We start from the raw sequence: 24,786 nt of genomic DNA, 5'->3' as shown, positions 1-24,786 counted from the left end.
AATTGTGGATCGCAGCGGCGATAATTTGAACTTTTCTGAAACAAATCCATCCTCCTAACCGTCTTAAAACGACTCACCCGGATATCTCGAAGATGTTTAAAATAGGCATTACGGTAAAGCGGAGGGTGGGTCCATTTCAAAGTAAGACTAATGACCTCATCACGTGTGTCCTGATTGTTATTGTTGGGCTCAAGCGTACACAGAAAGTACCACAGTATTACCAACAACATGTACTCCTACAGACTTTGCAAGTTTTTTTATCTGTATCTGGCTATAGAAATAGCTAAAATGCTACTATGCTATTGTTAGCATACTAGTAATGCATTAGCATGTTAGCATTCTTTAAGTCATTTTAGTCAACTCCATGGTATGTAAATACTGTATGTAGATGAAATAAATGTTGGACTAATATTTAATATATAATATAATATATATCTGGTTGGATGCTAACTGCATTTTGTTGCCCTGTACCAGTGACATGAGCAATAACAATAAAGTTGAATCTAATCTATCTAATCTAATATAATATAATACTACTAATACTACTAAATATGAATATTATCACTGTTATTTAGTCTTATATTGTAAATACGTATCTTCCATCCAAATAAATGTTGGACTAATATTTAATATATAATATAATATATATATATTTATATAATATAATATAATATAATATTATATATAGTATATGATAATATATAATTAATATAATATAAAAATAATAAATGAATACATTGAAAATAAATAAATAAATGAAATAAATTAAAAATAATAAATTTAATATATTTATGATACTACTAATACTACTACATATGAATATTATCGCTGTTATTTAGTCTTATATTGTAAATAAGTATCTTCCATCCAAATAAATGCTAGACTAATATTTAATATATAATATAATAACATAATATATGTATATATTTATTTAATATATAATATAATATAATATAATATAACATAATTATAATATTATATCTAATATATGATAATATATCATTAATATAATTATATAATATAAAAATAATAAATGAATGCATTAAAAATAAATAAATAAATAAAGTAAAATAAATAAATTAAAAATAATAAATTTTATATATTTGTAATACTACTAATACTACTACATATGAATATTATCACTGTTATTTAGTCTTATATTGTAAATAAGTATCTTCCATCCAAATAAATGCTGGACTAATATTTAATATACAATATAATAGAATAGAATAGAATAGAATAGAATAGAATAGAATAGAATATATTTGTAATACTACTAATACTACTGCATATGAATATTATCACTGTTATTCAGTCTTATATTGTAAATAAGTATCTTCTATCAGCAATAAAACAATATCAAATGGCTGGATAGGGCATAGGGCAAGCTTAAACAAATGTGTGTGTGTGTGCACGTGTGTGTGTGTGTGTATGTGTGTGTGTGAAGGGAGCGTGTGCGTTGCGTGTGGTTTCCAAGCACCACGTACTCTTTGCTCCCTCTTCAAGGTCCAGGTTAATACTTAATCCAAACGAAGACCAAGCCCTGTTTGCGTTGGGGCGGCGACTCGAAGACACGAAAGTTCTGACGGATCCGAGGCGGACGGACTCAGAGATCCGACAGAGCGGCCAGACCCAAGATGGCCAAGACCTCCACCTCCAAGGGCTTCGCCGCCGCATTCGTCATCCTGACCGTGTCCGTCATCGGCAGCATCGTCACCATGATCGTCCTCTACAAGACCGAGATCGCCACCATGAACCCCACGCCTCGTCCGACATTCCCGTCCACCACCGAGGGACCGCCGCCCGTCATGCGGCTTCCGAGTAGCCTGGTTCCCCACCACTACAAGATCTTTCTCCAAACTCACTTCTACCACCAAATCACAGAGGAAGTGAACGTCACCACTCCGAACCAGACCATGCTGTTCACCGGGAACTCATCCGTGGACTTCCGTTGCGTGGAACGAACGCGGAGCATTTATCTCCATAGTCGGGATCTGATGCTCGGCCAGACCGTGGTGAAGAACGAAGACACGGGGCAAAAGATAATCATATCTCACGTCAAGCATCACGCCGACGAGAGTGACTTCCTGGAGATCGGTTTGACGGAAGCGATGCAGGAAGGAAGCAACTACAGCTTGTTTGTGACATTCCAGGGACAGATGTCACAGAGTCTACAAGGACTTTACGTCAGCACGTACGCCCGCCCGCAAAGGTAACTTCCTCATTGGGTAGCGTATGCTAGCGCTCCAAAAAGACTCGACTCTCACCCATTCATGGGTACTCCAAAAAGATTCGACTTTCACCCATTTATGGGTACTCCAAAAAGACTCGAATTTCACTCATTTATGGGTACTCCAAAAAGACTCGACTTTCACCCACTCACGGGTACTCCAAAAAGACTTGACTTTCACCCACTCACGGGTACTCCAAAAAGACTCGACTTTCACCCACTCACGGGTACTCCACAAAGACTCGACTTTCACCCATTCATGGGTACTCCAAAAAGAATCGACTTTCACCCACTCATGAATACCCCAAAAAGACTCGACTTTCACCCACTCACTGTTACTCCAAAAAGACTTGGCTTTCACCCACTCACGGGTACTCCAAAAAGACTTGACTTTAGCCCATTCAAGGGTTCTCCAAAAAGACTCGACTTTAATCCATTCATGGGTACTCCAAAAAGACTCGACTTTCACCCATTCATGGGTACTCCAAAAAGAGTCGACTTTCACCCACTCACGGGTACTCCACAAAGACTCGACTTTCACCCACTCATGAGTACCCCAAAAAGACTCGACTTTCATCCATTCATGGGTACTCCAAAAAGACTTGAATTTAACCCATTCATGGGTACTCCAAAAAGACTCGGCTTTCACCCATTTATGGGTACTCCAAAAAGACTTGGCTTTCACCCATTCATGGGTACTCCAAAAAGAGTCGACTTTCACCCATTCATGGGTACTCCAAAAAGACTCGGCTTTCACCCACTCATGGGTACTCCAAAAAGACTCGACTTTCACCCATTTATGGGTACTCCAAAAAGACTCGACTTTCACCCACTCACGGGTACTCCACAAAGACTCGACTTTCAACCAACAAACGGGTACTCCACAAAGATTCAGCTGTCATCCACTCATGGGTACTCCAAAAAGACTTGACTTTCACCCATTCATGGGTACTCCAAAAAGACTTGACTTTCACCCACTCATGGGTACTCCAAAAAGACTCGACTTTCACCCATTTATGGGTACTCCAAAAAGACTCAGCTTCCACCCACTCATGAGTACTCCAAAAAGACTCGAATTTCACCCATTCACAGGTACTCCAAAAAGATTCGACTTTCACCCATTTATGGGTACTCCACAAAGACTCGACTTTCACCCATTCGTGGGTACTCCAAAAAGACTCGGCTTTCACTCATTTATGGGTACTCCAAAAAGACTCGACTTTCACCCACTCACGGGTACTCCAAAAAGACTCGACTTTCACCCACTCACAGGTACTCCACAAAGACTCGACTTTCAACCAACAAACGGGTACTCCACAAAGATTCAGCTTTCATCCACTCATGGGTACTCCAAAAAGACTTGACTTTCACCCACTCACGGGTACTCCAAAAAGACTCGACTTTCACCCATTCATGGGTACTCCAAAAAGACTTGACTTTCACCCATTCATGGGTACTCCAAAAAGACTCGGCTTTCACCCACTCATGGGTACCCCAAAAAGACTCGACTTTTACCCACTCATATGTACTCCACAAAGACTCGACTTTCAACCAACAAACGGGTACTCCAAAAAGACTCGACTTTCAACCAACAAACGGGTACTCCACAAAGATTCATCTTTCATCCACTCATGGGTACCCCACAAAGAATCGATATTCACCCACTCACGGGTACTCCACAAAGACTCGACTTTCACCCACTCATGGGTCCTCAATGAAAACTTGAGTTTCAATGACTTGAGTCTATGTCAACTCAACAAAGACTTGCGTTTCACTGACTCACGGGTACTCCACAAAGACTTGAGGTCACTGACTCACGGGTACTCCACAAAGGCTTGAGGTCACTGACTCACGGGTACTCCACAAAGACTTGAGGTTACTGACTCACAGGTACTCCACAAAGATTTGAGGTCACTGACTCACGGGTACTCCACAAAGACTCATGTTTCACTGACTCACGGGTACTCTACAAATACTTGAGGTCACTGACTCACGGGTACTCCACAAAGACTTGAGGTCACTGACTCACGGGTACTCCTCAAATACTTGAGGTCACTGACTCACGGGTACTCCACAAAGACTTGAGGTTACTGACTCAGAGGTACTCCACAAAGACTTGAGGTCACTGACTCACGGGTACTCCACAAAGAAGACTTGGGTTTCAGTGACTTGAGTCGATGTGGACTCATGGGTACTTTTGGCGGTGACGACTGAGTCAAAGGGGCAGAGCACAAAGGAACATAAGGAAGTGACTTGCTAAGGATGCCATGTAGGTGTGCTTTGTGGCTCCGCCCATGTTGGGAAAGGACAGGAAGTAGTGGAAGAACCAGGAAGTACCAGCAAGCCCACGATACTGAATGAAATGAACGTTTTACTTTGCAGGTTTCTTGCCAGTACAAATCTGCAGCCGACGGGCGCCAGGCGGGTGTTCCCTTGTTTCGACGAGCCGCACCTGAAAGCGGTTTTTGACGTCAACATCATCCACAGGAAAAGCACGACGGCGTTGGGAAACGCAGAAGAATCCGGTAGACCCGCCCTCGTCGCCATTTAAATGACCCCCGATGTCACATGACTCGAAGCATCTGATGTCTCTTTCAGGCTCGGATATTCTCGACCGTGATTGGCAGCTGACTCGCTTTCATCCCACGCCAAAAATGTCAACCTACTTGCTGGCGTTCACCGTGTCCGACTTGACGTCCGCCCGTTCCCCACACCAGCGTGTCCGCATTCAGGTACGTCGGCATTCCGATTCCCGGAATTCCCGGAGAACAACGACGTTCATCTCGGTTCATTCGCTTTCAGACGTACGCTCGGCCAGACGCCACCGAGGCCGGCCACACGGGCTACGCGGCTAACGTCACCGCTAGCATTCTGGACTTCTACGAGAAACACCTCCAAATCAATTACCTTCAGAAAAAACTAGGTAAGAAATACTACTTCATACCGTGTACTGCTATCATACAGTATACTACATAGACATGTATACTACATATCATTTGGGAAAACCCATGTTGCAGTATGTACATATCTACTATGTTGGGTAATAGCAGTGTAAAGGTGACTATAGGGGTGCTATGTCATGTCTACAGGGCTCTAATCATGTTAACAACGCATATTGGAAACACCTTTTTTATGTCTTATTTTCTCTTATTATGTCTATGTTTGGTAATAGGAGTTTAAAGGTGACTATAGGGGTGCTATGTCATGTCTATAGGGCTCTAATCATGTTAACAAAGCATATTGAAAACACCTTTTTTATGTTTTATTTTCTCTTATTATGTCTATGTTGGGTAATAGGAGTTTAAAGGTGACTATAGGGGTGTTATGTCATGTCTACAGGGCTCTAATAATGTTAACAAAGCATATTGGAAACACCTTTTTTATGTCTTATTTTCTCTTTATTATGTCTATGTTTGGTAATAGGAGTTTAAAGGTGACTATAGGGGTGCTATGTCATGTCTAAAGGGCTCTAATCATGTTAACTAAGCATATTGGAAACACCTTTTTATGTCTTATTTTCTCTTATTTTGTCTACAATGTTGGGTAATAGCAGTGGAAAGGTGACTATAGGGGTGTTAGGTCATGTCTACAGGGCTCTAATCATGTTAACAAAGCATATTGGAAACACCTTTCTATGTCTTATTTTCTCTTATGTTGTCTCCTATGTTGGGTAATAGCATTGGAAAGGTGACTATAGGGGTGTTATGTCGTGTCTACGGGGCTCTAATCATGTTAACAAAGCATATTTGCAAGGTTGGAAACACCTTTTCTATGTCTTATTTTCTCTTATTATGTCTACTATGTTTGGTAATAGGAGTTTAAAGGTGACTATAGGGGTGTTATGTCATGTCTACAGGGCTCTATGTATGTTAACAAAGCATATTTGCAAGGTTGGAAACACCTTTTCCATGTCTTATTTTCTCTTATGTCTACTATGTTGAGTAATAGGAGTGTAAAGGTGACTATAGGGGTGTTATGTCATGTCTAGAGGGCTCTATTCATGTTTTTAAAAAGCATGTTTAGAAGGTGATAAACAGGTTTTCTATGCCTGTATTTGCCAGTGTGACCTGACCAATTCGCATCACCCCCCCCCCCCCCCCAGACCAGGTTGCACTGCCAGATTTATCTGCTTCCGCCACGGAACCCTGGGGACTGATTACGTACGCCGAGGACGTCTTGCTGTACCAAACGGGGGTGTCTTCGCTCTTGCACAAGGAAACCATCTCCTATTTGATCGCACATCAACTGGCACACCAGGTTGGCCGACAAACTGCTTCATGTTCTACCTGCTGCCTTTGCATACGATACTGAGCATAACACACCAAAACTATCAAATACTGTATAATAACACAAAAATATTGATGTGATTTATTTTTATCTTTACTATGAATTAGTTAGCTGAAAGTCGATTAAAATATATGGTCATGATTAATCACATTTGGGCCATAGTTAACTCAGGATTAATCGTATTTAATCGCAGATGGAAATAAGTTTTTATCTAGAAGTAGGGGAATGCTAATTCTAATATTAATGCTAATTCAAATTCTAATGCTTATTCTAATGCTAATGCTTATTCTAATGCTAATGCTAATACTAATGCTACTGCTACTGCTAATGCTAACTGTAATGCTAATGCTAATGCTAATACTAATGCTACTGCTAATGCTAACTGTAATGCTAATGGTAATACTAATGCTACTGCTAATGCTAATGGTAATACTAATGCTACTGCTAATGCTAATGCTAACTGTAATGCTAATGCTAATGCTGATGCTAATGCTAATGCTAATTCAAATTCTAATGTTAATGCTAATGCTAATGCTAAATCAAATGCTAATGCTAATTCAAATGCTAATGCTAATTCTAATGCTAATTCCAATGCTAATTCTAATTCTAATGCTAATGCTAATGCTAATGCTAATGCTAATGCTAATTCTAATGCTAATGCTAATGCTAATGCTAATGCTAATTCTAATTCTAATGCTAATTCTAATGCTAATTCTAATTCTAATGCTAATTCTAATGCTAATTCTAATGCTAATTCTAATGCTAATGCTTATTATAATGCTAATGCTAATTCTAATGCTAATTCTAATGCTAATTCTAATGCTAATTCTAATGCTAATTCTAATGCTAATCCTAATGCTAATGCTAATGTTAGAATCCAGTGCAGGCTGTGATGCTGTGTGTATGTGCTTGCTTGCAGTGGTTCGGGAACTTGGTGACCATGAGTTGGTGGAGTGAAGTTTGGCTGAAAGAAGGCTTTGCTACATACGCCGCCGCGCTGGCATTGGACCATCTTCAACCCGCACTCCAGGCTGTAACCTCACATACTCACATCCGTACCTACATACATACATACATACATACCGCTACCTCATAGCTACAATGCTACATGGTATCTACTCCTACACTAGCTATGGTAATAGTAATGGTAATGGTTTTATTTCATTTGAACATGCATCAGATTCCAATTGAGTGCATCCCATAATCAGTTCCCAGTTCCACATGTCCAAAAGGAGTAGGAAGAAGCAAAGCTTATTAAATCCTACCCCTCCATCTGGTACTTTTACAATCACTGTTACATTTGTTCACTTCCTGCTTTCATAATATAGTTTTTAATTAGTTATAGTTTTTAATTTAATTTAATTTAATTTAATTTAATTTAATTTAATTTAATTTAATTTAATTTAATTTAATTTAATTTAATTTAATTTAATTTAATTTAATTTAATTTAATTTAATTTAATTTAATTTAATTTAATTTAATTTAATTTACTCAGAATTACTCAGCAAATTAAATTAAATTAAATTAAATTAAATTAAATTAAATTAAATTAAATTAAATTAAATTAAATTAAATTAAATTAAATTAAATTAAATTAAATTAAATTAAATTAAATTAAATTAAATTAAATTAAATTAAATTAAATTAAATTAAATTAAATTAAATTAAATTAAATTAAATTAAATTAAATTAAATTAAATTGAGTTGAGTTGAGTTGAATTGAATTTAAATTTTATTTTATTTTATTTTATTTTATTTTATTTTATTTTATTTTATTTTATTTTATTTTAATTAAAAAATTAGAATTAAAGATTAAATTAAATTTTTAATTAAAATAAAATAAAATAAAATAAAATAAAATTTAATTACTTTTCCTTAATTTAATTTAATTTAATTTAATTTAATTTAATTTAATTTAATTTAATTTAATTTAATTTAATTTAATTTAATTTAATTTAATTTAATTTAATTTAATTTAATTTAATTTAAATAATTTAATGTTACTTTATGTTGCAGAGAGAGAGGAAGATGATGACGGCGCTCCACGTAGCAATGGACCAGGATGCGCTAGCTTCTTCCCGTCCTCTCACTGTCCCACCTGAGGAAGTCCAGTCCACTTCCCAAATCCTGGACTTATTTGACGCTTTCACTTCTTACAAGGTACCCTAAAAAAACGTACATGTACACTTCCTGTACACAGCAGGAAGTGCTGTACTGTAGTATTATATGAACACACACAACACCACCATGGGAAAGACCTGCACAAGACCGGCATAGACCACAAGACCATTAGCAAGATTGTAGACCTAAACAAGACCGGCATAGACCACAAGACCATTAGGAAGATTGTAGACCTACACAAGACCGGTATAGACCACAAGACCATTAGGAAGATTGTAGACCTACACAAGACCATCAGCGAGATTGTAGACCTACACAAGACCGGCATAGACCACAAGACCATCAGCAAGATTGTGGACCTACACAAGACCATCAGCAAATTGTGGACTTAAACAAGACCGGCATAGACCACAAGACCATCAGCAAGATTGTGGACCTACACAAGACCATTAGCAAGATTGTAGACCTAAACAAGACCGGTATAGACCACAAGACAATTAGCAAGATTGTAGACCTACACAAGACTGGCATAGACCACAAGACCATTAGGAAGATTGTAGACCTACACATAGTCGTATAGTTTCTTTGGACATTGAGCATAAATGCAGTATATGAATGCAGGACTGTTACTACTGTGTAGTATAGTATGTAGTATAATGTAGTATATTGTGTAGTATAATGTAAGTATAAAGTATTTCCAATGAACTGCATGTTGTGATTGCTATGCTATGCTAGGGAGCGTCGCTGCTTGCGATGCTGGCAGACGCCGTGGAGCCAAGGGTTTTCAACAAAGGCATTCAGGTACGATTCCACACATACATTGTACACATTGCTATGTAGTTGTACTACATGCTGGTGAAGTAGTTGTGTACAGTATGAAGTTTTGATGTTTATGTCTACGGGTTGCAGATGTACCTCAGGGCCTTCATGTTTGACAACGCCCAGCAGAGTGACCTTTGGGACTACATCCAAAAGGCAAGATCTTACTTACTTATATCAAATACTGCAATACTATACAGTGTATAGTATGTAGTATTATAGTATAGTATAGTATAGTATAGTATAGTATAGTATAGTATAGTATAGTATAGTATAGTATAGTATAGTATAGTATAGTATAGTATAGTATAGTATATGAGGGCTTCTTTTTTGTCAACATGGGATACATGTTTTACTATGGTCATTTATTTGTATTTATTTTTAACACAATGAGATACAGGCTGCATGGTGGTCAAGTGGTTAGCGCGCAGGCCTCACAGCTAGGAGACCCGGGTTCAATTCCACCCGCCATGTTCTCCGAGTACTTCGGTTTCCTCCAATTTACGGAAGTGACTTAATCAGGGTGACACCCTGACAGTATGCTATAAATACAGGGTGGTTAGCGCGCAGGCCTCACAGCTAGGAGACCCGGGTTCAATTCCACCCGCCATGTTCTCCGAGTACTTCGGTTTCCTCCAATTTACGGAAGTGACTTAATCAGGGTGACACCCTGACAGTATGCTATAAATGCAGGGCTGCACGGTGGTCAAGTGGTTAGCGCGCAGACCTCACAGCTAGGAGACCCGGGTTCAATTCCACCCGCCATGTTCTCCGAGTACTTCGGTTTCCTCCAATTTCCGGAAGTGAGTTAATCAGGGTGACACCCTGACAGTATGCTATAAATACAGGGCTGCACGGTGGGCAAGTGGTTAGCGCGCAGACCTCACAGCTAGGAGACCCGGGTTCAATTCCACCCGCCATGTTCTCTGAGTACTTCGGTTTCCTCCAATTTCCGGAAGTGAGTTAATCAGGGTGACACACTGACAGTATGCTATAAATGCAGGGCTGCACGGTGGTCAAGTGGTTAGCACGCAGACCTCACAGCTAGGAGACCCAGGTTCGATTCCGCCGTCGGTTATCTCCGTGTGGAGTTAGCATGTTCTCCCCGTGCATGTGTGGGTTTTCTCCGGGTACTCCGGTATTCCTCCCACATTCCAAAAAAAAGACTGCACGGTGGTCGAGTGGTTAGCGCGAATGCCACGCAGCTAGGAAACCTAAGTTCGATTCCACCTTCGGCTATCTCCGTGAAGCGGTAGAAAATGAATGAACGATTTTTGACAAAAGTCAAAGCAAAAGTAAATCTTCAGTCTGCACGATGGATAAGTGGTTTATGCGAAGGACACACAGGTAGGAGACCCGGGTTCAATTCCACCCTCGGCCATTTTTTTGCATGTTCTCCCCGTGCATGCGTGGGTTTTCTCCGGGTACTCCGGTATTCCTCCCACATTCCAAAAAAAAAACATGCTAGCTTAATTAGCGACTCCAAATTGTCCATAGGTATGAATGTGAGTGTGAATGGTTGTTTGTCTATATGTGCCCTGTGATTGGCTGGCTGTTCTTGCAGGCCGTGGATGAGGAAGGGGGGCACACCAAGGTGGCCGCCTTGATGGCGACGTGGACCAATCAAATCGGATATCCTGTCATTACCATCAACACCACAAATGGAGAGCTCTACCAGAAGCACTTCCTGTTCAATACTTCCTTTCCATCCACGTACGTTTGACAACACCATATACATTGGGTAATAGGAGGGTAAAGGTGACTATAGGGGTGCTATGTCATATCTAGAGGGCTCTAATCATGTGTATTTAGAAGGTGGTAAACATATTTTCTATGTCTTATTTTCTCTTATTATGTCTACTATATTGGGTAATAGGAGTGTAAAGGTGACTATAGGGGTGTTATTTCATGTCTAGAGGTCTCTAATAATGTTAAAGTCTATTTAGAAGGTCATAAACAAGTTATGTCTTATTTTCTCTTTTTATGTCTACTATATTGGGTAATAGGAGTGCAAAGGTGACTATAGGGGTGCTATGCCATGTCTAGAGGGCTCTAATCATGTTACAAAATGTATTTAGACAGTGGTAAACATGTATTCTATGTCTTATTTTCTCTTATTATGTCTACTATATTGGGTAATAGGAGGGTAAATGTGACTATAGGGGTGCTATGTCGTGTCTACAGGGCTCTAATCATGTTACAAAGTGTATTTAGAAGGTAGTAAACACATTTTCTATGTCTTATTTTCTCTTATTATGTCTACTATATTGGGTAATAGGAGTGTAAAGGTGACTATAGGGGTGTTATGTCATGTCTAGAGGTCTCTAATAATGTTGTCTATTTAGAAGGTCATAAACAAGTTATGTCTTATTTTCTCTTATTATGTCTACTATATTGGGTAATAGGAGTGTAAAGGTGACTATAGGGGTGCTATGGCATGTCTACAGGGCTCTAATCATGTTACAAAGTGTATTTAGAAAGTGGTAAACACATTTTGTATGTCTTATTTTATCTTATTAAGTCTACTATATTGGGTCATAGGAGTGTAAAGGTGGCTATAGGGGTGCTATGTCATATCTAGAGGGCTCTAATCATGTTACCAAATGTATTTAAAAGGTGATAAACACATTTTCTATGTCTTATTTTCTCTTATTATGTCTACTAAATTTGGTAATAGGAGTGTAAAGGTGACTATAGGGGTGTTATGTCATGTCTACAGGGCTCTAATCATGTTGCAAAGTGTATTTAGAAGGTGGTAAACACATTTTCTATGTCTTATTTTCTCTTATTATGTCTACCATATTGGGTAGTAGGAGTGTAAAGGTGACTATAGGGGTGTTATTTCATGTCTAGAGGTCTCTAATAATGTTAGTCTATTTAGAAGGTCATAAACAAGTTATGTCTTATTTTCTCTTATTATGTCTACTATATTAGGTAATAGGAGTGTAAAGGTGACTATAAGGGTGCTATGTCATATCTAGAGGGCTCTAATCATGTTACAAAATGTATTTAGAAGGTGGTAAACGTGTTTTCTATGGTGTAAGTACCAAAATATTATTATTATTATTATTTATAAAGAAATGTTTTGCTAACAAAGGAAGGCTTCGCTGCAGGCTTGATGTTTTTCTTTCTGCTGTGGTGCCCTTTTGCAGGCTGTGGTGGTACGTTCCAATCCGAGTGATGTCAGAGGCGTCTGAAGCCTCTCTGGTGTGGCTGGAAAGCAGCGACACAGGTAACCGTAGCAATAAAATAAAAACAATATATTATTTATTTATTTAGTATTATTCAATAATAATCATTATTGTATTATTATAATATCAGTAAATAAGGATAAATATATTTTTATTTTTTTACACGTCTCAGTCATTTTTATTATTTATTTTATGTTGTTTGTATGTAGTTTTTGTTGTGTTTTTACTTTTTTTTACTAACAATGTAATAATTTATATAAATGAAGTTTTTTTTATTCATTTTATTTTTTATTTAAGAAAGGATTTTTTTATCTTATGTATACTTTCATTAATTTTTCATAGTTTTTTATTTATACTTTACACTTTAGATCTATTTATATTTGTAAGTAGTATCTGTGATGTAGTAACTAAGTAGTATCTCTGCTGTAGTAACTAAGTAGTATCTGTGCTGTAGTAACTAAGTCGTATCTTTGCTGTAGTAACTAAGTAGTATCTTTGCCGTAGTAAGTACTAAGTAGTATCTGTACTGTAGTAACAACTAAGTAGTATCTGTGCTGTAATAACTAAGTAGTATCTCTGCTGTAGTAACTACTAAGTAGTATCTCTGCCGTAGTAACTAAGTAGTATCTGTGCCGTAGTAAGTACTAAGTAGTATCTGTGCTGTAGTAAGTACTAAGTAGTATCTGTGCTGTAGTAAGTACTAAGTAGTACCTGTGCTGTAGTAACTAAGTAGTATCTGTGCCGTAGTAAGTACTAAGTAGTATCTGTGCTGTAGTAAGTACTAAGTAGTACCTGTGCTGTAGTAAGTACTAAGTAGTACCTGTGCTATAGTGAGTACTAAGTAGTATCTGTGCCATAGTAAGTACTAAGTAGTATCTGTGCTGTAGTAAATACTAAGTAGTACCTGTGCTGTAGTAACTAAGTAGTATCTGTGCTGTAGTAAGTACTAAGTAGTATCTGTGCTGTAGTAAGTACTAAGTAGTACCTGTGCTATAGTGAGTACTAAGTAGTATCTGTGCCGTAGTAAGTACTAAGTAGTATCTGTGCCGTAGTAAGTACTAAGTAGTACCTGTGTTGTAGTAAGTACTAAGTAGTATCTGTACTATAGTAAGTACTAAGTAGTATCTGTGCTGTAGTAAGTACTAAGTAGTATCTGTGCTATAGTAAGTACTAAGTAGTATCTGTGCCATAGTAAGTACTAAGTAGTATCTGTACTATAGTAAGTACTAAGTAGTATCTGTGCCGTAGTAAGTACTAAGTAGTATCTGTGCCATAGTAAGTACTAAGTAGTACCTGTACTATAGTGAGTACTAAGTAGTACCTGTACTGTAGTAAGTACTAAGTAGTACCTGTACTATAGTGAGTACTAAGTAGTACCTGTCCTGTGTCCAGTGAGAAAGGAGGAGTTCATCTCGGAGGACAGGAAGTGGATCCTGGCCAACGTGGGCTGTAGCGGGTACTACCGGGTCAACTACGATCCAGAGAACTGGGACCGCCTCCTCATGCAGCTGGAATCAAACCCTCACGTGAGTCCAAATCCAAATCCTTGCTGGGGTTTTTTGTGCTGACTTGGCTACTTTTACTGTTTAGCATTAGCGTGTATTTGTGTACTAAGCTATCGGGTGCCAACACATGTTCTTCCTTGGGGTTGCGTTTTCATGGGGGTGGGGTGGGTGGGGTTAAAAGGCTCCCCCCTGAGTGGACGTGATACAGGAAGTGTCCTAATGAACGCTACGTGGCTAATTTGGAATTGTGAGTCATTATCTTTATTATTATTTTATATTATATTATCTTTATTGCTATATTCAATATCATGATGGCCCTCGGTCATGAGGTCTATTTACCACCCAGACCGGGGCCCTCGGTCATGAGGTCTATTTACCAGCCAGACCGGGACCCTTGGTTATGAGGTCTATTTACCACCCAGATCGGGGCCCTCGGTCATGAGGTCTATTTACCACCCACACCGGGGCCCTCGGTCATGAGGTCTATTTACCACCCAGACCCGGGCCCTCGGTCATGCGGCCCTCGGTCATGAGGTCTATTCACCACCCACACTGGGGCCCTCGGTCATGAGGTCTATTTACCACCCACACCAGGGCCCTCGGTCATGAGGTCAATTTACCACCCAGACCGGGGCCCTCGGTCATAACATCTATTTACCACCCAGGCCCGGGGCCCTCGGTCATGAGGCCCTCGGTCATAACATCTATTTACCACCCAGGCTAGGGGCCCTCGGTCATGAGGTCTATTTACCACCCAGACCCGGTCCCTTGGTCATGAGGCCCTCGGTCAAAAGGTCTATTGACCACCCAGACCCGGGCCCTCGGTCATGAGGCCCTCGGTCATGAGGTCTATTTACCACCCACACCGGGACCCTCGGACATGAGGCCCTCCGTCATGAGGTTTATTTACCACCCAGACCAGGGCCATCAGTCATGAGGTCTATTTACCACCCACCCCGGGGCCCTCGGTCATGAGGCCCTCGGTCATAACATCTATTTACCACCCAGGCCGGGGCCCTCAGTCATGAGGTCTATTTACCATCCAGACCCGGGTCCTCGGTCATGAGGCCCTCGGTCATGAGGTCTATTTACCACCCACACCGAGGCTCTCTGTCATGAGGTCTATTTACCACCCAGACCGGGGCCCTCGGTCATGAGGTCTATTTACCACCCAGACTGGGGCCCTCGGTCATGAGGTCTATTTACCACTCACACCGGGACCCTTGGTCATGAGGTCTATTTACCACCCAGACTGGGGCCCTCGGTCATGAGGTCTATTTACCACCCAGACCGGGGCCCTCGGTCATGAGGCCCTCGGTCAAGAGGTCTATTTACCACCCAGGCCGGGGCCCTCAGTCATGAGGTCTATCTTCTGCTTTCCAGGGCATCCCGGAGATGAATCGAGGGCAGCTCATCGATGACGCGTTTCATCTGGCAAGGTGCTAATGTGTAGCATCCTGATGCTACACATCCATGTTGTGTAGAAGGTCCTGTGGTCAAGGATCACGACTGACGCCATCTGTCCTTTTCTTCCAGAGCCAACCTGGTCCACGTGAGTCTGGCTCTGAACACAACACACTTCCTTGGTACAGAAGACGCCTTCATACCCTGGCAGTCTGCGGTTCGGAATCTGGAGTACTTTGTCCACATGTTTGACCGCTCAGAGGTTTACGGACCCATGCAGGCACGTAGACCTTCATTCCTTTATGGTGGTAAAGTTCTTCCACGTGTGCTTTAGAGATATTCCATTAAGATGTCTTTCCTTCAGGCCTATCTCCGAGATCAAGTTCAGAACTTGTATGGCTCCTTCAGGAACTTGACGGAAGAATCAGATGTTCCAGAGGACCATTTGTCACAGTAAGACTCAACCAAACAAACTAGTCTATGGTTTTTCATGGGTTTCATTTTTGGTCAGATTAAGGACCAAAGATATCAAGGAAGTGGACTACTGACCACTACTGTTCCAACAAGGAATAATATTTTCTGGTTTGCATTTGAAGGCACCTCCAGATCACTGCCATCGATGTGGCCTGTTCCAATGGACTCCCAGAGTGTGTCCGCATGGCGACCACCATGTTTGCCGACTGGATGAGCAGCAGCAGCAACCAAAGCAACAAGTAAGGACACCCGGATTTGTCAAATGTCCATTTGAAACCCTAACCCCAACCCCAACCCCAACCCTAACCCCAACCCCAACCCTAACCCTAACCCCAATCCAGGCCCCAACCCCGACCCTAACCCTAATCCTAGCCCTAACCCTCACCCCAAACCTAACCCCAACCCCAAACCCCAACCCCAAACCCCAACCCTAACCCCAACCCTAGCCCCAGCCCTAGCCCTAACTCTAACCCAAACCTAACCCTAGCCCCAACCCTAACCCTAGCCCCAACCCTAGCTCTAGCCCTAGCTCTAGCCCTAGCCCCAACCCTAACCCCAACCCTAACCCTAGCCCCAACCCTAGACCCAACCCTAGCCCCAACCCTAACCCTAGCCTCAACCCTAACCCCAACTCTAACCCTAGCCCTAAACCCAACCCTAACCCTAGCCCCAAACCTAACCCTAGCCCCAACCCCAACCCTAACCCCAACCCCAGCCCCAGCCCCAACCCCAATCCTAAACCTAGCCCTAACCCTAGATCCAACCCTAGCCCCAACCCTAGCCCCAACCCTAACCCTACCCTCAACCCTAACCCCAACTCTAACCCTAGCCTAACCCCAGCCCCAAACCAAACCCTTAACCCTAGCCCAACCCTAACCCCAACCCTAGCCCCAACCCTAACCCCAACCCCAACCCTAAACCTAGCCCTAGCCCCAACCCTAACCCTAGCCCTAACCCTAACCCCAGCCCTAACCCCAACCCCAACCCCAACCCTAACCCTAACCCTAGCCCCAACCCTAACCCCAACCCCAACCCTAAACCTAGCCCTAGCCCCAACCCCAGCCCTAACCCCAACCCTAACCGTAACCTCAACCCCAACCTCAACCCCAACCATAACCCCAACCCTAGCTCTAGCCCTAACCCAAACCCCAACCCTAACCCTCACCCATCATCAAACCCTAGTCTTTAACCAACCCTAACCCTTAACCCTAGTATTTAACCAACCCCAACCCTAGTCTTTAACCAACCCTAACCCTTAACCCTAGTATTTAACCAACCCCAACCCTAGTCTTTAACCAACCCTAACCCTTAACCCTAGACCTTTACCTTAGTCTTTAATCCTAATCCTTGTGAACTGGATCATCATGGCCGGTGTGTTTTTGGAAGTCTAGTCTAGTTCATGTGGACGAGTGCTTACAGTTGGTCACCCCAAGCGGTTTCAGATTGAAGCGGACTCATCCAATAAGAACGTACGGGTCTGCCTTCCTGCTTCCTACAGGATCCACCCCAACCTGAGATCCATCATCTACTGCCAGGCTGTGGCTGCTGGGGGGGAGGAGGAATGGGAATTTGCTTGGGACAAATTCCAGACCAGCAATGAAAGCTCGGAGAAGGAGCAGCTTCGTCAGGCGATGTCGTGCACCAGGAAAGTCTGGCTTCTCAGCAGGTGACGTAAACAACCGCCACGCCCGGGATCACATGACATGAGTCATGGAGGACACGCCTTGGATAAGGTTAATCCTTATCTCGTAGATACCTGGAGTACACTTTGGACCCGGAGAAGATACGACTGATGGATGTCACTTCCACTATCGACTTCATCGCCAGGAATGTGGTGGGACACGGACTGGCCTGGAACTTTATGAGAGCCCACTGGGACTACGTCAGTCAGGGGTTGGTAAACATAGGATACACATAGGCTAATTAACCTAGCATGTTTTTTTTTGGAATGTGGGAGGAATACCGGAGTACCCGGAAAAAAACCCACACATGCACGGGGAGAACATGCAAAAAATTGGCCCAGAGTGGAATCGAACCCGGGTCTCCCAGCTGTGTGTCCTTTGCATAAACCACTTATCCACCGTGCAGACTGAAGATTCACTTTTGCTTTGACTTTTGTCAAAATTCGTTCATTCATTTTCGACCGCTTCACGGAGATGGCCGAAGGTGGAATCAAACCCGGGTCTCCTAGCTGCGTGTCCTTCGCATAAACCACTCAACCACCGTGCAGACTAAAGATTTACTTTTGCTTTGACTTTTGTCAAAATTCGTTCATTCGTTTTCTACCGCTTCACGGAGATAGCCGAAGGTGGAATCAAACCCGGGTCTCCTAGCTGTGTGTCCTTCGCAAAAACCACTCGTCCACCGTGCAGACTAAAGATTTACTTTTGCTTTGACTTTTGTCAAAATTCGTTCATTCATTTTCAACCGCTTCACGGAGATAGCCAAAGGTGGAATCGAACTTAGGTTTCCTAGCTGTGAGGTCTGCGCGCTAACCACTCGACCGCCGTGCCGCCTATATGCCTTCTATAATTACTATTACTAACATCCTGTCAACGTTCTAAATATGGTCGCCGATATTCTGTCAACAGAGGCGGAGCCAAGCTGATTGACAGCGTGACCAGGAGGTTCTCCACACCGTTTGAACTTGAGCAGGTAATGTCCTATTTTCTCTTATTATGTCTACTATATTGGGTAATACAAGTGTAAAGGTGACTATAGGGGTGTTAGTTCATGTCTAGAGGTCTCTAATCACATTAAAAGGTGTATTTAGAGGGTGGTAAACAAGTTTCCTATGTCTTATTTTCTCTCATTATGTGTACTATATTGGGTAATAGGAGTGTAAATGTGACTATAGGGGTGTTAGTTCATGTCTAGAGGGCTCTAATAAGTGTATTTAGAAGGTGGTAAACAAGTTTCCTATGTCTTATTTTCTCTTATTATGTCCACTGTATTGGGTAATACAAGTGTAAAGGTGACTATAGGGGTGTTATTTCATGTCTAGAGGTCTCTAATCATATTGAAAAGTGTATATAGAAGGTAGTAAACAAGTTTCCTATGTCTTATTTTCTCTTATGATGTCTACTATATTGGGTAATAGGGTTGTATATAGGACTATAGGGGTGTTAGTTTATGTCTAGCGGTCTCTAATCATATTAAAAAGTGTATTTAGAAGGTGGTAAACAAGTTTCCTATGTCTTATTTTCTCTTATTATGTCTACTACATTGGGTAATAGGGATGTAAATGTGACTATAGGGGTGTTACTTCATGTCTAGAGGGCTCTAATAAGTGTATTTAGAAGGTGGTAAACAAGTTTCCTATGTCTTATTTTCTCTTATTATGTCTACTATATTGGGTAATACAAGTGTAAAGATGACTATAGGGGTGTTATTTCATATCTAGAAGGCTCTAATAATGGTAAAAATAATATTTACAAGGGAGTAAACAGGTTTTCTATGTTTTATATGTCTTATTATGTCTACTATATTGGGTAATAGGAGTGTAAAGATGAATATAGGGGTGTTATTTTATGTCTAGAGGTCTCTAATAATGTTAACATTTATTTCGAAGGTCATAAACAAGTTATATGTGTTATTTTCTCTTATTATGTCTACTATATTGGGTAATAGGAGTGTAAAGGTGACTATAGGGGTGTTAGTTCATGTCTAGAGGGCTTTAATCATGTTAAAAAGTGAATTTAGAAAGTGGTAAACAAGTTTCTTATGTCTTATTTTCTCTTATTATGTCCACTATAATGGGTAATACAAGTGTAAAGATGACTATAGGGGTGTTATTTAATGTCTAGAGGGCTCTAATGATATAAGCTTTAAGATGACAAAGTGGTGGTAAATGATGATGATGATAAAAGTATGTTGTGTGTACAGCTGGAGACCTTCGCCCCCAAGTGTGATGCGCGTCCTTGTGCCGGGGCGGTGGAGCGAGCCGTAGAGCGGACCAAAGTCAACATCCAATGGGTGACGGACAACAAGGAGACAGTACTGGACTGGTTTGAGAGCCGTCGGGCCTGACGAGTGTTTGTTTTTTAAAGCCGCCATGATTTCTCAGATGAATATTATGATGCTGCCATGGACGTTTGGAGGAGCCAAAGAACATCAGATTGTTAAATTATTATTATTATTATTATTATTGTATGATGTCATATTGTCACACAACCACTGAATTGTATGTATTTTTATGCTAAAGGATGCTATATAAGAAATAAATGTATTTGTGCTTTGTGTGGTGTTTGCTGACCTCTGCTGTTCTCCTGTGGTCATTGACGCCTCTGTCCATGGTGCTGGTAGGAGCCAACAGAGACCTGCAATCATTCAGCGATCAGCTTTAGTTGGAGATCCTCCTAAGTCCGCTAGCATTGCTAAGCTAACCGTGTTTGTCTCGTGGCTCCGCCTACCACCCGACATTGCCCCATGGCCCTTAGTTGCTTCCACACTCAACCATGGTAAGTCGATTTCATACAAAACCAGCTTACTACCTTCTAAATACACGTTTTGACATAAATAGAGCCCTCTAGACATGATATAACACCCCTACAGTCACCTTTACACTTTACAACTTTTTTCTCGTAATATTTTGACTTTATTCACGGAAATTACATCAGTTTGTTTGCCATCTCCATTGTTTTTATTTCATTTTTTTGTGAAAGATATTTGTAGAATGTGCCGTGTGCTGCACGTGGCCCCCGGGTCACACTTTGGATCTCTGTGACAAACAGTCACCAAGCACATCGGTTCCAAAGATGGGAAAATGACTTTTCTTCAGTCGTCCTAAAAAAGGAAAAGAAGAAGAGATGTAGCCATTAGCATGATTAGCGTTTATTATTGATTGGCATATTGCACACGTTCTACGTAAGTACCAGCATGGAAACTATGCTGGTACTGCATACTATGTCAAACTATGTCTATGATGGTCCTGCGTACTATGTCATACTATGTCTATGCTGATCTCACATACTACATCATACTATGTCAGACTATGTCTATGCTGCATACTATGTCAGACTATTTCTATGCTTGTCCCACATACTATGTCAGACTATGTCTTTGCTGGTCTCGCAAAATATGTCAGACTGTCTATGCTGGTCCTGCATACTATGTCATACTCATACTATGTCTATGCTGGTCCTGCATACTATGTCAGACTATGTCATGCTATGTCTATGCTGGTCCCGCATACAATGTCATACTATGTCTAATGCTGGTCCTGCATACTATGTCAGACTATGTCTATAATGGTCCTGCATACTATGTCATACTATGTCTATGATGGTCCTGCATACTATGTCATACTATGTCTATGCTGGTCCCACATACTATGTCTATGCTGATCTCACATACTACGTCATACTATGTCAGACTATGTCTATGCTTGTCCCGCATACTATGTCAGACTATGTCTATGTTGGTCCTGCATACTATGTCATACTATGTCTATGATGGTCCTGCATACTATGTCATACTATGTCTATGCTGATCTCACATACTACGTCATACTATGTCAGACTATGTCTATGTTGGTCCTGCATACTATGTCGGACTATGTCCATGCTGGTCCTGCATACTATGTCAGACTATGTCTATACTGGTCCCGCATATTATGTCATACTATGTCCATGATGGTCCTGCCTACTATGTCATACTATGTCCATGCTGGTCCTGCCTACTGTCATACTATGTCTATGCTGGTCCTGCCTACTGTCATACTATGTCTATGCTGGTCCTGCCTACTATGTCATACTATGTCTATGCTGGTCCCGCATATTATGTCATACTATGTCCATGATGGTCCTGCATTCTATGTCAGACTATGTCCATGCTGGTCCCGCATACTATGTCATACTATGTCTATGCTGATCCTGCACACTACGTCATACTATGTCTATGCTGATCCTGCCTACTATGTCAAACTATGTCTATGCTGGTCCTTCTTAATATGTCATACTATGGTTGTCTGTGCTGTTTTGTCCTCCTTTGACTCTACATTTTACATCTTTCTCATTCTCACACTAACAAGAGACAAAGTGGGATCTTTGTTAAGTCCACTTTTATTTTGAAATCCAGGATGATTGGGTGTGTCGGGGTTGGCAAGCCTACTTGGGCCTCACAGTGGGGGGGGGGGGGGTTAGCAAATGAGCATCTTTGCTAATATCTCACCCACTCGTCCTCCTGAGCTCCGTCCCCTTGGTCTCCAGGCTGGTGGGCGCTGGCCGCTCCGGATTTGTTGGCCATGATCTTGTCCGTCCACGATGCCCCGACCTCCCAGTCTCCAGCAAAGTTACACTTGGTCACTGTGCCGCTGTCCAGTCTAGCTAAGGAGACTAGACACAAATACGTACGAAACCCTTCTCACGTACAAATAACATCTTCTTCTTCAGGAAGTGGAACATGCCATGTTTTGCCATGCATAGGGGCGGGACAAAGACAGGAAGTGGACTCACATATGAATGGACTGTTCCCTCTGGTCTTCACTCGAACGTCTGCTTCCATGTCCAACTCCGTCTTGTCCATCTCAGAGTCGGGGTACCAGAAGGCCAACGTGCCGCTGGGCCTGTGCTTGTCCGTGATCTTCACCAGATCCTCCTTACGGATCGTTGCTGATAGCTCATCTTCTGATAGGACGTCCGACTCCGCCCGGGCTTCTACCTCTGTACGGATATACGGAAACACAGTACTTGATATACACACCTACACGATATATACATACTCTATATACCTACACGGTACATGATATACATACCTATATACGTACACAGTACATGATACACATACCCTATATACGTATGTGGTAAAATGGGTACTGGTAATATGGGTACTGTATGTACTGGTAATACGGGTAGTGTATGTACTGGTAAAATATTGTACTGTATGTACTTGTAATATGGGTAATGTATGTACTGGTAAATTATTGTACTGTATGTACTGGTAAAATATTGTACTGTATGTACTGGTAATTTGGGTAGTGTATGTACTGGTAATATGGGTACTGTATGTACTGGTAAAATATTGTACTGTATGTCCTGGTAATAGGGGTAGTGTATGTACTGATACATTATTGTACTGTATGTACTGGTAATATGGGTACTATATGTCCTGGTAAATTATTGTACTGTTAATATGGGTAGTGTATGTCCTGGTAATATGGGTAGTGTATGTACTGGTAATATGGGTACTGTATGTCCTGGTAATATGGGTAGTGTACGTATGTACTGGTAATATGGGTACTGTATGTACTGGTAATATGGGTAGTGTATGTACTGGTAATATGGGTACTGTATATACTGGTAATATGGGTACTATATATACTGGTAATATGGGTAGTGTATGTCCTGGTAATTATTGTACTGTATGTACTGGTAATACGGGTAATGTATGTCCTGGTAAATTATTGTAATGTGTGTACTGGTAAAATGGGTAGTGTATGTTCTGGTAATATGGGTAGTGTATGTCCTGGTAATATGGGTACTCTATGTACTGGTAATATGGGTACTGTATGTACTGGTAATATAGGTAGTGTATGTACTAGTAATACGGGTAGTGTATGTACTGGTAATATGGGTACTGTATGTACTGGTAATATAGGTAGTGTGTGTACTAGTAATACGGGTAGTGTATGTACTGGTAATATGGGTACTGTATATACTGGTAATATGGGTACTATATATACTGGTAATATGGGTAGTGTATGCCCTGGTAAATTATTGTACTGTATGTACTGGTAATATGAATACTGTATGTCCTGGTAAATTATTGTACTATATGTACTGGTAATATGGGTAGTGTATGTCCTGGTAATATGGGTACTGTATGTACTGGTAATATGGGTACTGTATGTCCTGGTAAAATATTGTACTGTATGTACTGGTAATATGGGTACTGCATGTAGTGGTAATATGGGTAGTGGCTCCTGACTCACTGTAAGAGGACAAGAGGAAGCCCGTGTTGACCTTTCTGGTTTGGCTAAAGTTAGGCTCCACCTCCTTCCCATCGGCATCAAACTTCCTCTGATGGATGCGTTTAGGTTTGATGTACAGGACGTGGTAGCGAGCCTGGCGGAGCAACACGCATCAGATTAATATACGAGCAAAATATTCCATAAAAACATCCGTACAGTACCTTCTTATTGTTGACATCAGTCAGGACATGTCTGGAAAAATCCACCAGTGTTCCTTCAACAAGAACTCCTTGGCCACTGCACACAGTAAACAAGATAAGTGTTTGGCAGCACGCCCCCTAGCGGCTCGGAGTCATACTGCACATTCTAGTCTACAGTCCACATACTAATAATACAAATAATGCAGCACTTCACAGCAATTTTAGACGATACTAAATATTGTTATGGACCATTTAATGCATTTATCATTGTTTTATTAATCCATTCATCCATCTTTGATGTTAGTATTTTTTATTAGCGCGACTAAATACTTAACTTGAACTTACGACAAGTAATGATAAAGTTGTTCCTACCTTTCAAATGACGATGGCAACCAAGCCTTGTCAAATGTTTCATTGTGTACAGCTTTGTTTTGTAAGCTAATGTTGTGATAGATTCGGCTCATATTCCAAAAATTTTCCCGAAATTTTCTTCCGTGTTTATGGAAGTAGACTTCCGCTTCCGCTTATGTCCAAGGTACGCTGGGTTTTTATACCTCGAGAAGACGGTACACCGTATGTAAAACAGCAGCGGCTAATGCCGTGTCTTTAATGCAATACTTTAGCATTTTTAATGCAGTACACATC

The 24,786-nt window shown here is 41.1% G+C and overlaps 2 protein-coding genes across 2 annotated transcripts; one reads left to right on the top strand and one right to left on the bottom strand.

The window, feature by feature from the left end:
• Positions 1 to 1,611: 1,611 nt before the first annotated feature.
• On the top strand, positions 1,612 to 20,235 carry LOC131138354 (aminopeptidase N-like). Its single transcript, XM_058087195.1, has 20 exons — positions 1,612 to 2,206; positions 4,571 to 4,755; positions 4,829 to 4,962; positions 5,033 to 5,153; positions 6,333 to 6,487; positions 7,437 to 7,550; positions 8,535 to 8,678; positions 9,375 to 9,440; positions 9,549 to 9,614; positions 11,023 to 11,171; positions 12,611 to 12,690; positions 14,042 to 14,175; positions 15,538 to 15,593; positions 15,691 to 15,838; positions 15,923 to 16,011; positions 16,155 to 16,271; positions 17,531 to 17,698; positions 17,785 to 17,925; positions 18,624 to 18,687; positions 19,918 to 20,235. Exons 1-20 carry the CDS (start codon positions 1,638 to 1,640, stop codon positions 20,059 to 20,061), a joined length of 2,844 nt encoding a protein of 947 aa, XP_057943178.1. The 5' UTR covers positions 1,612 to 1,637; the 3' UTR covers positions 20,062 to 20,235.
• A 400-nt stretch (positions 20,236 to 20,635) lies between these two features.
• Positions 20,636 to 24,682, bottom strand: arpin (actin related protein 2/3 complex inhibitor). Its single transcript, XM_058087796.1, has 6 exons — positions 24,514 to 24,682; positions 24,163 to 24,238; positions 23,963 to 24,095; positions 22,488 to 22,694; positions 22,204 to 22,367; positions 20,636 to 20,817 (listed from the first exon to the last, which is right to left on the bottom strand). Exons 1-6 carry the CDS (start codon positions 24,603 to 24,605, stop codon positions 20,809 to 20,811), a joined length of 681 nt encoding a protein of 226 aa, XP_057943779.1. The 5' UTR covers positions 24,606 to 24,682; the 3' UTR covers positions 20,636 to 20,808.
• Between the last annotated feature and the right edge of the window lie 104 nt (positions 24,683 to 24,786).

The sequence above is a fragment of the Doryrhamphus excisus genome, chromosome 11 (assembly GCF_030265055.1).
Source record: "Doryrhamphus excisus isolate RoL2022-K1 chromosome 11, RoL_Dexc_1.0, whole genome shotgun sequence".
In the NCBI taxonomy this organism is placed as follows: domain Eukaryota; kingdom Metazoa; phylum Chordata; class Actinopteri; order Syngnathiformes; family Syngnathidae; genus Doryrhamphus; species Doryrhamphus excisus.
Note: the sequence above shows the minus strand (reverse complement) of the source record. Positions and strands in the feature narration are given on the sequence as shown.

What these genes read in the sequence shown, in the direction of transcription:
- arpin (XM_058087796.1), bottom strand. Translation starts at nt 24,605, where the DNA reads ATGAGCCGAATCTATCACAACATTAGCTTACAAAACAAAGCTGTACAC. An exon ending in CTGATGTCAACAATAAGAAG is followed by an intron (nt 24,096 to 24,162) that starts GTACTGTACGGA and finishes TTGCTCCGCCAG; the next exon opens with GCTCGCTACCACGTCCTGTA. An exon ending in CTTCCTCTTGTCCTCTTACA is followed by an intron (nt 22,695 to 23,962) that starts GTGAGTCAGGAG and finishes ATATCCGTACAG; the next exon opens with AGGTAGAAGCCCGGGCGGAG.
- LOC131138354 (XM_058087195.1), top strand. Translation starts at nt 1,638, where the DNA reads ATGGCCAAGACCTCCACCTCCAAGGGCTTCGCCGCCGCATTCGTCATC. An exon ending in GACGCGTTTCATCTGGCAAG is followed by an intron (nt 15,594 to 15,690) that starts GTGCTAATGTGT and finishes CTTTTCTTCCAG; the next exon opens with AGCCAACCTGGTCCACGTGA. An exon ending in AGCAGCAACCAAAGCAACAA is followed by an intron (nt 16,272 to 17,530) that starts GTAAGGACACCC and finishes TGCTTCCTACAG; the next exon opens with GATCCACCCCAACCTGAGAT.